The following is a 14,548-nucleotide window of genomic DNA, read 5'->3' as shown; positions in this document are numbered from 1 at the left end:
ATTGCAGCATTCACCCCACTATGGAAGTAATAATGGCTTTTGTGCTTTTTGTACTCTCGGATCCTGACAATCCACAGTCGGACGTACTCACGCACACTGGTGTCTGGTCTGGGCTTCCCATCACAGCCAGGTTTCTGGCATAGCTTTAATGAACCATCAAACTACCTATTGTGAAAGCAAGATAAGGAGGAGGAAGAGAGAAGGTAAGTATGAACTGTTTCATGAACTTCGTAAACCGAGAAAACAGGTCACAATTCTGTCCGACCAAGCCTACAATCCTCCTCAAGATGCACAGAAACTGTTCAAAGCATAAATACTCAATGAATGCTGAGCCTGCACAGCGAGGCAGGTTTGGTCTCTCTGTAGGAGCTTAAGGAGGATCTCACTACGTTGCTTACATTTTGTTTCCATGCACAAAAAGTCTCTGAGATGTATTTATTCCATTCATATGAAAAAACAATTTCATGTACTTAAAAGAAAAAAAGGAGAAAGACGGCAGCACAGAAAGTTTTCTTCATTACAAAGTGTTTTTCCACCAGGCAATTATTTATAAGAACTTTTGTTAACACTGGAGTTTAGGCTCTGGAACGAAGTGGATATATTGTTTACTAGCTTTGCCAGTCAATCTTCTCTTACAAAACCTCTCCCTTCCCCCTCTCCTTTTCCAGCCAAGTCAGTCCCTTGAATAGCTCAGGAGTTTCCTTTGTCACCAAGATCTCCTTTTCCACAAATTGTCCCTTGAATAATGCCATCTTCAATGTAGTGCCCCGAAGTATCCGTGCTCCTGCAGAGAACTGTCGAGGGGATCCGCGATGAGCGTCTGTCCTGGCTCTTATCCTCAGAAGAGCAGCAAATCATCCTTTTCATGGTACCCCACATTTCATCATCTTTGTATGAATAAATTATTGGATTCATGACAGAGTTCAACAGGGCCAGGAGAAGAAACCACCTTTTAACATTCTGAATCCCACAGTAAGTGCAGTTCAGACCATCAAGCAGTAAGACGACCAGGCCAGGGGTCCAGCAGACAACAAAAGCACCTAGAAATAAAGGAGACAAAAAAAAAAAAAAAAGACTTCAAACTGCTAGGAGTTTGGGGTTTTTGTGCATCTTACAAGATTATTGGGTTCATCAAAATTCTACATAAAAAAGATAAAAGCAGGACAAGACAAAATTCTAATGACAGTAGCAAAATTATATCTACTACAGTGTCTCTGCCAAGGCCCGAGCTCGAGGCAGGGCAGCTCTCAGAAGTCTGCAGGGAGCAAGAATCCAGCTGCTGACAGCATCAGCTCAAACACAAGTGGGGAAAGGTCATCACAACAGTGATTTTTCCACGCTGATAAATAAACAAGAGCTCTGGAGCATTAACAAGCAGAGAACTGGCGCTTTGAACGCAGACTTCCTCTCCATCTTTCGTATGCTGGAGGAGAAGATACCAGGTGGCCCACTTCTACCACTGCCGCAATATGATCCAAAGAAAAGATGTATCTTCTGTGACACTACAGCTGACTCTGCAAAGCTATGGGCTTACTGCCCAATTCATAAAACAAGAGTCACATCATTTGAACACATCCCGGCTGGAAAGCCCGCAGCTACTGTAGGATGCACGCCGTTGTCTGCGACACACCAGCACTGCCGGCTCCCCGGTCACAGCAGCAGCCCATCTCTCTCCACTGCTCTCTCCTGGGCTGTGCGTGCTGGCTACTTGAGACCCAACAACTCAGATCCAGGAAACAATTTAAGTTGTAAATGAAAAGACAGAAAGAAACAAATAGATGAGTTAGTGAAGATGAACCAAAAATGTAGCAGTCAGGGCAAAGAACTGAAGTAAAGAACAGAATAGAAAGCAAAAAAAAAGACAAAAAGGATAAGAAAGTATGAGAGCAGTGATGGGGGAACAAGAAAACTCTGCAAGAAAGGCATTTCCCCAAAAGATAGCAAGAAACGGCAGGACAAGACCAGGAGCAGCAGGGTTCTCGTGTTTCAGCTGGGAGACAGGAATGACAACAGCCCCTCTGAGGAAGAAGTAAGACACAAGGTGATAATAAAAGACGAAAGAGGCAAAGTAGGACAACACACTCCTCTCCCACTGGTCCCTTAAAAAAAAAAAAAATTAAAGAAAAGGGGGAATAAGGGAGAAGACATTACACAAAGTGAAAACAACATGAAAGCATAGAAATGACAGCTTAGAAGGAAGTTCAATATCGTGTTTGCATCTTTCCATGTTATTGCACATCCCCACCATAAAGGCAGGGGTGTGGGCAGGACTGGTGGGGAGGGGGAACATCACGGCCGAACGCAGGCCTCAGCCACCAGCTTGGGAGGGGCCCTGAGCTGCCCCATCTGCCCTCCTGCCTCCCCCCAGCACCGCAGCCTGTCATGCCTTGCCTGGAGCCCAAGGAAGGAGTAGCCATATGCATGATAATACTAACTTAGCACAAGCCACAATTGCTGTCTGACATACAGAAATAGATAATTACAACTCTGCACAACAGTCACAGTTTGAACAACTTACTGAGGAAATTCCAATCATTTATAACAGCAGAGTTTCCCCTTTTTTGGGCTTAGAAAAAATAATCAAACAAATAAGGATGATAGCAGCTACATGCTAAAAAGCTCTCCTGGGGGTGTTGGTATCTGTTCAACAATTTTGGTAGGGAAAGCAAGTCCAGCTCATTTTTTTAAAGCCGCTGGTTTTCCCATATCTGAGCTGTGCAAGCAAGCAGTGGGAGGGAAGCCTGGCTCATGGCAGGACCCGGGCAGTGCCGGAGCCAGCACTCGGCAGCACCTCAGGCATGCCGTCGGCCATGCTGTGCACACGGGCTGGTTTCAGCAGCACTGGACACTCCTCCCCACCCAGGATTTTAATGGACACTGTGCCCATCTGATGGGCAGGCCATAATGGTATATAAAGTGAATTCATGTGATTTAGTAAGCATTAGGTTTGCTGAAAAATGTATCCAGGACAAGGTACCACAGATCTTGCTGCAAATCTATGCTCCTGGCGTCCAGACAACATTCAACCAACTGATTTACTATGTTCCAGGCATTATTGTACAGAACAGAAAGGCAAGAGACCACCTCCTTCAGAAACTGCATTTTCTGCTCTGCTGTACCAAGATTCTTGTGATGCTAAGTACCAATTTCATGGTGTTAGTTTTGAGATACTGGTTAACATCAGTAACATTCCTCCATCGCCCACTGGCATCAGAAGCTGCAAGCTGCTACCACAACACATGTTTTCTCTGGTCAGTCTCTATACTACACACTGGTTTGTCTCCAGCGCGCTGAGTAAGCAGTTGTGACACCAACTCTCTCTTACAGTCTACAATGGAGAAAACACTGTACTGATTTATAGCCCCGGGGTTCACCAGCAAATCCCATCCATTTTAACAAGCACTGGAACCAGACCACCCAGACAACGCTACTGGGTCTAGTTGAGTGTCTCGGTAAGTATTTGGACAGAGAGCTTTCGCTAGCCACCAAGGATCACTGGCAAAGTCGCCAACACACCAGCTCCATGCAGAAATTAAGATGGTAACAAACCCTCCTTAGAACAAGCACTGAAAGCATTTTGACCGCTTGTACCACAAAGCATGCAAGGTCCAACCCTGCTTTCATGGAAGTCAGTAGCAGAGGAAACAGACCCCAAAGCCGCATTTAACAAAAGACACAGAAATCTCTCCTTCAAACAAAACCCCAAGACTGCAGGCAGGATTAGTCCGTGAACTCCTAGGATACGTCCCTGTCTATCTATACAGGCAAAACCCTAAAAGGTTTCAGTGGCAAAAGGGAAGATAAAAAGACATCTGCAGACATCTCTCTGCACTTTTCCGCTGCCCCACGACTGAAGACAAGGACAGGGGGAAATGCAGTGACAGTGTCGAATTTACTGGCTAATGCTTTCATGGGGCTGTTGCTTTGACTCCATCAAAAATACATTTTGCTGCGTATGAAGACAACACAAGCAATTCACGCCCTGCCTTTAGCACCGCAGAGATGAAAGCGAGGCATGGCTCACACTTGCAGCCTTGCTCGGATTTTGCTATTTTTACCACAGAGCTTTCAGAGGGAACCATGGTTAAGCATAAATATACACCTTTGTCTTGGCCTTCCGGTGATTTTCTTGTTTGCAGACTTTTTATCCCATAGAAGCTCCTCTCCCTGATAAAGTGCCACACTCCAAGAAGAATTTAATTTCTGGGACTCTCTAAAATTCACAGAAGTGACATGAAACGTAGCCTGGCTGCAACACGGATCAGAAGAATTGTGGGAGGTCAGGTGTCACAATGCCTCAAGGTTAGTTTGAGGATTTTTCCATTAGACTTAAACATGGATTTTCTTGTAGATTACATCATCTCTGCTGAAAATGAGTTCCTGTGTACCTGAAAGCACCACTGATGCTTTGGCAGCATCATGTCATAAAACTCTGCACATCAAAGCTGTCCCTGAGCATGCCAACGCTGAGAAAAAAGAAGAGTGCAGTAGCTTCCAGTTGCCTTTGCCACATGTGCACCCAAGTTAAAACAGCAAGTTACCAATTAAACTATAAATTCACTGAAACTGAAAATCATCCACCCCAAAGCTGCTATTTCAGCAGGAATCTCACTGCCAAGTTCAGATGAGCTACCACATACACACCACCTGAAAGTCACGTACCCGCACACCTGCAGCCACCCTTCTTCAAAGCTACAGTCACAGGCTTAGCTAGGACTATGCCACAAGGTCAGCCTAAGAGGATTTCAGCCCCTTTTTGCTAGGTTTCACATCTTCCAGTTTCAACCAGATAACTTCCTATGGTTTAGCATGCCAAAGGGAAAGCCTTGCTCCTATCCTGTGATGGACCTTTTTAGGGGTTATGGTAGAAAAAGGTAGATGACAGGGACCTAAGCCACAGCCTCTGGAAGGGGCCATCCAAGCCCAAAGGGTGGTGCAAAAAGCCACCTGCACCTGTGATCACCATGAATCCATGAAGTCACACTTGAAACCCAGATTCCCCCGACTCTTTACTGTAGGGCCACAGGAGGAGAACACCCAGAGAGGACCGTGATGTTTTGCTGGAGTGGCAGCCAGCCACAGGCCCAGCCTCCCCAAGAAGGGAGGTGGAGGCAGACGGGAGGAGCAGCACGCCAGCAGCACCCAGCTACATGCAGCCTCCTTCCACGCAGCAGTGGGGCAGCAGGATTTTGTCCTGAACCTCCCATGAAACCAACAGAGCACATTAACGAGAACTCTGGTTCTCGTCATGCTTCATCTAGCAACAGAGCATCTTGGAATCGCTTTTAGTTAAGACTGTATCAGGCATGTACTCCAAAGCATTTTCAAATGTTTTGGAACAAGCCATTAAAAATAACTGCCTTGGGCAAAATCCACGTGCTGCATATAGCTGTAGGTTGTTCCATCAGCAGATGTAAGCAGAATTTTGGAAGAATCACTTTGGTCACTTGGTGACTCCTTTGGTAATTGGAAAGCCCAGAAAACGTGCTATTCAGTTTCTAATACATTTTGAACAGCGTGCTTGAATGACTTGGCCAGGAACACACATTTCAAACTGTTTTAAAAAATAAATTCTCATTCCTAGAAATAAGTGTTTATAAAAAACCTCTCAGAATCAAAGTTTGGAGAATTGATATGAAGGAACATGCCAAGATACACTTCCTCTGAGACAGGAGTTTGGGATAGATCTTGCACACAGCAACACATGCACTAACTCGACTTCTTTGGGAGCAGGCTCTGTTTTGATTTTGTTTCTGACTGACAAAGTAAATACACAAAAGTATGATCTCTAAAGTAGCACTCAGGCTTTCTAAATTAAATTTGCCTGGCCCAGCATACAATATCATTAAACGCTTTGCCCAAATTATAGTTTAATCTGGTGGCTGAAAAGCCGTATCTTGCAGGTAAGAGAAAGCTAATGCTGATCTTTAAATCAACCCATAGTCCTAAGGCCCCTCTCCCTAGTAAAAGAAAGAATAAGTTGAAAATGAAGTTTGAAGTGGGGTTTATTTCCACGCAGCAGCATGGCTGTGGTGAGCACTGAAGACCTGCCACAGGCTAAAGGACCGCGAGGGATTAGCAAACAGCAGCCACCATCACTGTCCTTCCAACTCCCGCATCAGCCGGCCGGGCGTCCTCTCCCCGGCACACAGACCACCTCTCTGCTCTGACCTGCAAACACGCACGGGTGGCACCAAGAGCTAACAGTGTTATTCCAACACTCACTATGCACTCTCCAACTTTGGCTTATACAAAACCAAAGAAATATTAACTATACAATATACATATAAATTAGACAAGGCTATGCATGATGATTTATTTTTATGTGACTTCCTAGGAAGCAGCCTGCAGTTCTGCCTTCAATAGAAATGTTCAGAGAACTGCTTCTTAAAAGTGCTTTTCTTTTTGTCTCTTTCCAATGCAGCAGTTAACTACAGTCTACCTTATGCATTAGAGCAGGACCATATTTGGAGCAATTCAGAGTTTTTCTGCAGGGATTTTCTCCTTCCAAGTGGATGGTTTAAGTTTCACTGCATGAGAGCTTCAGGCAGGGCAAAAGATTGAATCTTGCCCCTGCAAGTCAAGAGGGGGGACAGGAACATCCACCACATTGTCTCTCCATAGGTGCCATAAAATCAAGGGATAAAAAGGAAGGACAACTGGGGAGGGATTTAGAAGGGAAAGGCTCTGGCAGTGGACAAGACAACTTCAGAAGACACAGGGTATAAGTGAGAACCTTGTACTTGCTTGAACCATCAGTCCACTTTCTTTTCCAAGGTGATGCACTGTAAAGTTTAACTGATCTCAGCTTCTAAAGCATTTTAAAACATCATTTGGTAGACAAAGGTGTTGTGTCTGTACAAACAGCATCCATAGACCACAAGGGGAAGAAAGTGTCCTCAGCCTGAACTTCCTACCCTGGCAACTCCTACCTCCATGAAAAGTGACACTTTCCTCCCAGAGCTCTCTAGTACTACTATGCTGCAGTACTACACAGCTGTGTCCCAGGTATACATGGACACCAGCTTTCCCAAAAGCTCCAGCTTTCTTGTGCTGGCTCATACAACATCAGAACAGTTGTCAGAGCAGTAAAGCCATATCTGTGGTTTCAGAGTCCACCACCACCTGAACCCAGCTTCACATGTGTCCTGCTGTCTCCCCAGTTCCACCCACAGTGAGCTGCATGAGCCATGCTCACGTGATGCCTGGCTTCCAGAAAATGTCTCGCTCAGATTCAAGTCTTCCTAGGGAAAATTGACTGCTACAACTAGTATTTTGTTCCAAGGATCAATCATCCGCTCTGTGCATCTCTAATTTAATAAGCAGCTACATCACAACTAGCTGATGAAGTGATCTGATCTGCCCAAATATCAACAGTGTCTCTAGGGCAGAATCCAGGTCAAATCTCATGTTATCATCTAGAGATCCAAGGCCACACTGTGTCATCATCTGAAAGTATTTTGCGCTATGCAATCTTCACAGAATGAAGGTTAATTCTTCCCTTGCAAAGCAAATCTCTGTCGAAGTCACAGACCCATCAGGCATCGTCTCCTTTCCCCAGGGAAGGTGGGTTCCCAGGGGGAAGAAGTTAGTATGTTTAGGAAACAGCCAAGAGGAAGAAGTGCAAAGAAAACTATCCACATCCAGCCATAGGATTCATAGCCTTGTGCAGATAATAAAGAACATTATTTTGAAAATGTTCTACTAGGTAGTTGAGAATCTTCACAAGCCTTCCTCCAAAGTGATTTTGTATTCCCCCCCGCCCCCCAAAAACACCCTGTAGATAATTTGTGTTTTGTAACAAGCTGCCTACAAAATAGAGACGCTTTTCTTCTACATGTTGACCGGTCCTCTACTTCGCATTTCTGCACGGTGTAATGCTTATTTCACTATCTAAAGCAGACAGAAGTCTAAATGCCTCCAGCACTTAAAAGTTCAGTGAGGGTTTTTTGGTTTTGTTTTGGTTTAGGGGGTTGGGGTTTTTTTGTTTCGTTTTAAAAAAAAAAAAAGGGGCAAAAACAAACCAACACACAAACCCATTCATTGGCACTGCCAGCCTTGCATGCCATGGTTTTTAGTCTCTTACCTAAAAGAGTCATGACAGTCTTCATAAGCTTCACAGGGGTTCTCCTACGGCTAATGGATCCACTAGTGTGCGACGACAAGACATTAGTTTTCCTCTGGACGTACATGTAGATTCTTATGTAAACCACCACCATAATGAAGAAGACGACCAGGTTTAAGACACTCCAGAACACCAGGTAACTTCTGCTGTAAATAGGTGCCAGGGATGAGCAGGCGGTAATGTCACAGAGGCAGTTCCAACCCAGGGTAGGAACAGCACCCATGAAAATAGCAATAGCCCAAATTGATATAATTAAAAAGGTGACTCTCTTCTTCGTGAGATTACTGTGGATCTTCATCCGCATTATTGACATGTGCCGCTCAACAGCTATAACAAGAAGATTTACCAGGGAAGCTGTCAGGCTGGTGTCCAGAAGACCCTGACGCAAAAACCAGCGGTTAACAGTTAATGTCTTAGACACTGGGCCAGTGTTGAACATCAAGAAGACATAGGCAATTCCAGCAAAAAAGTCTGCAGCAGCTAAGTTGGCCAGGAGATAGTAAAAGGGAAAATGAAATCTCTTGTTCTTGACCACAGCTGCTATGACCAATGAATTTGAAATGAAAATGAAGAAGCAGAAAAATGTCCCAAAACACAGAACAACAATAAGCTTTGGCCCTGTCCACTCATCTACTGTGTCAGTGTTTGTCTTGTTATAGAAAAAGTCCATGCGCTTATCATAGTAGCATTCGTTCATCCTGGATTAAAGCCCCTGCATCCTAGGAAGGGTGGAAGGGAAAAAAGAAAGAAGGATTAAAAAAGTCAACTATCGGTCCTCGCTTCAATCACCATGCTTACCAGCTTTTTTGGGGAGGGAGAAGGGGATGGGTCAGGGACATGAGAGGGTGTACATTTGGAGGCCTTAAGTAAAAATTCATGTCGTACAGAATCAATGCAGAAGATATTCTGTCCACTGGAGGAATACAGGGCATGAATCAGGAATTTTTAAAAGACTCACCTGCTTACAAAACCCCAGAACAGTCCCTTTGCACTAGCAGTCATACTGTACAGGCAAAGAAGTGGAAGTTAAGAGGTTAAAAGTGACTTTCTGAAGGTTACAAAGAAAATGTGAGCAACAGCCAAGCCATTCTTGCTGTGAAATCCCATGTTTGAGCCACAGCCCCATCATTATTTCCATTTTTCAATGTATCCAGTCAGGACAGGGAAGCATAAATCATAACTCTTCCATTTTACTGACTAAGCAATAGAAGGCCTATTACTGGAAAAATATTTTTTGGTTTTTCAATTATATATTAATAAATGTAAAAATGTATGTATATAAGATGCTACAGGCATATATATTCTGAGCATATGCCTGTTATTTACTGCTACAGGATTTAAGTAAGTGTGCTGAAAAGGGAAAAATGTATTCTACATATTTGACTACTTTAAAGCCAGGGATCATTTTATTGGGCTGTCAGTCCAGAGCCCTGTGAGCACCACACAGCCCAATTATCTTCAAAACCAAAACACAGTTCCCTACCCAGCCACAGGACAAAGCAAGCCCCAGCAACAGCAGTAGTGCTGGGGTTTTTTTCTTGTACCCACTCAGCACTATTTTGGACACGGGGCTATTAAACATGATGGAAGGGGGAGTCTGTGTGCCAGATTACATCACACTTCAGCTACTCTAGTGAGGTCAATGTCAGCTGCCTTGGCAATTTTACTGCCTTTATTACGAACCAAACTGAACTCAACCTAATTTACACAGACAGATCCAACAGCAATTACTTGTAGTGACCAGACCTCGTGCAGGGTCTCAGAGCCTAGTAGGGAGAGTTTGTGTCTGATCATCACTAGCCCTCACATTCGCTGTCAGTATCTGAATAAGGGTTTTAACAATGACTTCATTAATAGATATTGTATAGTTTTAGCAAAACTTAGGAACTCAACCATGGCACAAGATCCTAATCACTTTAGATATTATACAGAGTGGCAAACCTGTACCTGACTCTAAGGACAGAGAGGAGGAAGTATCGGGATACAAAGCTGCAGGAGAGGCAGCAATGCTAATAGCTTTTGTAAAGCTCCTTGTGAGCCTCAGGCTGTCACGAGTGCCAGAGAGATAGACTGAGTGGGGCTGAAAAGAAAAAAACACCTAGAAGAAGCGGTTACAGGCAGAAAGATACAAAAAAGCATAAGCTTTTCACCTCTACAGCTAAATTGATCACAGATAAAGATCAGGTTCACTTAGTCTATTATTACCCTGTGGTTACTTAACAGTCACATCTCTTCTCTCCAGGCACTGGGAAGCAAATTAAACAATCCCCAGCAGGCTGGCTAACAAGCCGCATTTATAGCAAAGGTTCCTTCTGAGTTTTAAGATAAAAAGGTTCATCTTCTGTCATTTAAGTTATGCTACTTGTGTTATTTCTCTCATGCAATATTTGTGTTCTCTAATTTTAAATCATCTTGCACTATTCCATGATTAATATTTTCAGCAAAGTGATTTTTTTTTTTTTTTTAATATTTCGTTTTTCTGAACTAGCTCCTTGGCCTTTTTTTCTTGGTTCCCACCCTACATATAGTAGTCAACATGAAAGCAGGCCACTTGACATTGTTGTCCATTTTATTACCCTCAAGAACCTAGGCAGCCACTTCTTTTATAAAAGAACGTATTACTTAAAGCACCAAATTCAAGTACATAGTCAGAACTAAGAACAATTACTTAAGGACAAGAAGTGGAAGGAAACAAGTAAATCACCCCTTGTGCTGAAATATTACAGAGCATCCCTTCATCTAAAAATAAAAGAGCCTCAGCAACTCAGATCCACTGTAAGGAGTCAACTGGAATTCAATGGCTCCCTGTTCAGGGCAATATGGTAGAATTGGGCAGTCAGTACATTCCCTATTCTCACCTAGGAAGTACTCAAAAGTCAAATTAAGTCTGTAAGTGACCAGAAGTCCCTGAGGAGCTGCAGACAACAGCTACTCAAGCAGCCAAGTGCTGGGAACACTGCCAGCTGAGATGGCTCTGCCTTTACCCACCAAGGCAGTAAAGGACTTGCTGAGCTTGACATGAAGCTCTTACAGAACAGCCCAAATGCCTGCAAACAAAAGCAGCATTTTGGGCAAGAATGGCAGGAAAAAAAAAAAAACCAAACCACAACTGTGAAAATTATAGGGAACGTTTTCTGAACACGTTGTATCTTACTGTGTAGTTATCTCAACAGATGAATCTCTTTTACTTGCAGTGACAAGAGAGTAAAGAGATCTGCTAATACTTTTTGCGTCTCATCTGGAGAACAAGCTTAAAGAAATCCAAAATATCAACTATGAACTTATTCTAAATACTTCAGCTTATTGAGATCCCATTCTCATTTGAAGTAGTACCCCCCCCCAAAAAAAATAAAAATCCTCCACCGAAATAATCACACTACAAACACTCACTGTCACACAGCAGAGCTCAAATGACAAATGATTTTGAAAGAGATGTCTTGAGGTGTTGAGATAAGGCAGGAGGGAGTAGAAAAGCATCCAGTTGAGGTCTCAGGGCAGACTCTGAAGATGTCCAAATGGAAGCTGCATCAAAGCAGTAGCCAAACTAGAGCTAGTTTGCATCCCAGTCCTCCAGAGCAGAGATGTAGCACTGGGCTGGCCGTACCAGCCTATGTACAAAAAGCACTTGTCACGCCAGGATCCTTCCAGACAGTGGTTTATTTCACACCTTCATTTTATTTTAAGTCCTCCCAGCAGAACTAGCCTGGCCTCAGGGGAGCTGTGCAGCTGTGACAGAACTACGCAGCTGTATCCTCAGTGGTCCTGCCCCAGTCCACACCAGGCACAAGAGATATGCGATAGGATATCCCATATTTCCTGGCATGTCACGGTTTAACACATTGCAGGACTTTATTCTCCAGGTCTTCTCTTCTGCAGCCAAATCAGAGATGTTTATCTTAATCAGGGCACGTTTAAACTTAAAAAGAAAAAAAAAACCAACCTTAAATATTACATATTTCAGATTTGTTTATTAAGTACACACAAATTTGAAGATCCAGGCAAAATATTGTTCGTCAAAGTTTTAAAAATAATAGAAACTGAAATAGTAGAAAAATAGCTAAACTGGTCAGCCCAGCCTTATAAAGACAACAGAGAGTCTTCTAGAGTCTGCAGCAGAGCGCTCCCCAGTTCTGCTACTCACTTCATGAAGAATTGCCTTCTTTTGCTTTGAAAGTGGCTCTTATGAGCTTGATACTTCTTGGTTTTTATGGGAAAGGACAGCAAACAATCTCCATTCACCTCTTCTATGGCACTCAGTATTTTATAGCCCTCCATATAGACCTCCAAAAGCTTGACGGCAGTAACCACGTATTGCATATTCTACAGATGGGTTGAGCTATTAGCTTGCCACAAGTCACTCGCAAGCAAATACATCAAAACTTTGCAAGTACCAAAAGCATACCCTTGTCAAAAAGGTTCTTTTCCTTATTTCAATCTATTTAATTACTTCAGTTCAACCAATAGTAGCTACAAAGATCAGAAACTGATGGACTGTGAAGTGTGTTTTCCTCTACCACTCTGAGTAAACATAAGCTTTGAGTGGGAGAAATCATCTATTCTAAAAATCTCAAAGGATTTTGTTCAGTTAAACTGCTTTCAAATGCAAAAGCGCACATTAAGAATTCTTCCCAATCCAGCACATCTTGAGCTCTGTTTGTCTTAAAGACAGCTTGTATATTTGAATTGATTTTAAGTTCCTCTATGTAAGTGCAACTTGTATCAAGTCACAATATGTTCTTCACCATTCTTAAAATAAAAGTCAAGAATTTGCATGTATATATAGGAATATATTACACTAGCTACTTCAATAGTTAGTGAAATAAAACATCACCCAAGTAATGTTTTGGACAAAAGCTTCAGCTAGTTGCTTTAACAGTTGTTATTCAGTAAGAATCTAATTTGCTTCAAGAAAGTTCCTAAAAATCTGTATATTTATAATGAAATTTAATATCAGTTATTTAAATCAAGGATTTTGCCGATTCAAGCTGTGATTAAAATCACCTTTTAAGTCACTTTGATTCAAAATTAAATTTGGCCTGTAAATCAGCTCTAAGTTGAGTTACTCATTATTAATGCAGACATTTCTGAAGGAAAACTGAAATAGTATTTTAATGAGAAGGTAATTACAAAATTTAGCCTGCAAGCCATAATGTGATTCATGCCACACTCCACTGGTTTTCTGCCTCTTTCCTGTCCATTAAAAACCAAGCTGTTTCAATACATTGGCCACAACCTTGTTGAAGAGTTGGCATCAGTTTGGGGGACTTTGATGGCTTCTGCCCTGCTCCTGTATAAATGCAACAGGGAGGGAGCAGACAGGCACAGGGTGGCACAGTGAGCTACTGTGAGGGGATTCAAGCCACGTTTGCAGCTGGACTGAAAAGTCCATAGAGTGGGACTGAACCTATAGGAGGACTATAGCAGTGAAGTCCTACAGCAGGACTGAAAGTTAGCTTGGGTGAGAGGTGAGGGAAGTTTGACCAGGCAGAACCCCAGCCTGGTTTACTGCTGGTTTTCCTGAGCTGGCACAGGGATTTCCGTGCAGAAATTCAGGGTGGTTCAGCATCCAAAATGATACACTCTGGAACAGAAGGAGAGACAGCGAAGCCAGTACAGTCCGGGCAGGTCCATGGGACAGCACAGAGGAGCAAGCTGTGCCCAGGCTCAGCCTGCAAAGACGGCAGGCTACCAGCTGATGCCGGAGCACTTCACATCCCTGCCTGCCCTTGTCCATTAGCAAAGACAAGGTATTAAATACAGATCTCTCAGATATTTTGAAACTTATTACAAAAGTCGCTCTTCAGAAAGCAGAGTTTATCACGCTGACTGATAACAGGCATTGGTAGCAGAGCAAGGCGGCACATCACTTGAAATACTCTTTTTGCATTCGAACTGTTACTGCAGAGAAATATTAAGTAGCACTAATTGCCTATCTGCACATACTGCTTAGGCTTTTTAAACTTATCCTACAAGCAGCAGGCAGCCCTTGATACAGTACCACAAAAGGAGTGCGTGGAGGCTTGCAGACTACACAACCCCTGGCAAGGGCTCCCCGCAGCAGCGCTCTTGCTTGCCCGCACCCTGTGCCACGGGCAGACACGAACACCTTCTGTCCCTTCCTCTTCTTCTGGATAAACCACCGGTGCTGCTGCTTTGATTTTTCTTGTTACTGAAAAGCTCTCTCTCACCTCGTTCCCAAGAGGAAGGTGCAGGCAGCAGCGGGACGCCGGGGCGCTGGGCAGCCAAGCTATACATACAAGAAGTACCAGTTCAGAGAGGGAATCAGTTCCTTGTTCACCTCCACACCCTGCATACACATATGGCTGTGGAGGAAAACACAGCCAAATGATTGCACGGTAATCCAAGAAACCCATTCAGGTTACCTCAGCTTAGAAAGAAATACCAGTGCAGAAAAGGGTGTGT

The 14,548-nt window shown here is 43.4% G+C and overlaps 1 protein-coding gene across 1 annotated transcript; it reads right to left on the bottom strand.

The window, feature by feature from the left end:
* Positions 1 to 690: 690 nt before the first annotated feature.
* On the bottom strand, positions 691 to 8,822 carry LPAR3 (lysophosphatidic acid receptor 3). Its single transcript, XM_050901259.1, has 2 exons — positions 8,087 to 8,822; positions 691 to 1,040 (listed from the first exon to the last, which is right to left on the bottom strand). The coding sequence occupies exons 1-2, from the start codon at positions 8,820 to 8,822 to the stop codon at positions 691 to 693; spliced, it is 1,086 nt and encodes a 361-aa protein (XP_050757216.1).
* Positions 8,823 to 14,548: the final 5,726 nt, after the last annotated feature.

The sequence above is a fragment of the Gymnogyps californianus genome, chromosome 8, assembly GCF_018139145.2.
Source record: "Gymnogyps californianus isolate 813 chromosome 8, ASM1813914v2, whole genome shotgun sequence".
Taxonomy (NCBI): Eukaryota; Metazoa; Chordata; class Aves; order Accipitriformes; family Cathartidae; genus Gymnogyps; species Gymnogyps californianus.
Note: the sequence above shows the minus strand (reverse complement) of the source record. Positions and strands in the feature narration are given on the sequence as shown.

Coding starts and splice junctions, on each gene's coding strand:
- LPAR3 (XM_050901259.1), bottom strand. CDS start 8,822: ATGAACGAATGCTACTATGATAAGCGCATGGACTTTTTCTATAACAAG. Junction 1,041..8,086: donor GACTGTCATGACTCTTTTAG/GTAAGAGACTAA, acceptor CTTTATTTCTAG/GTGCTTTTGTTGTCTGCTGG.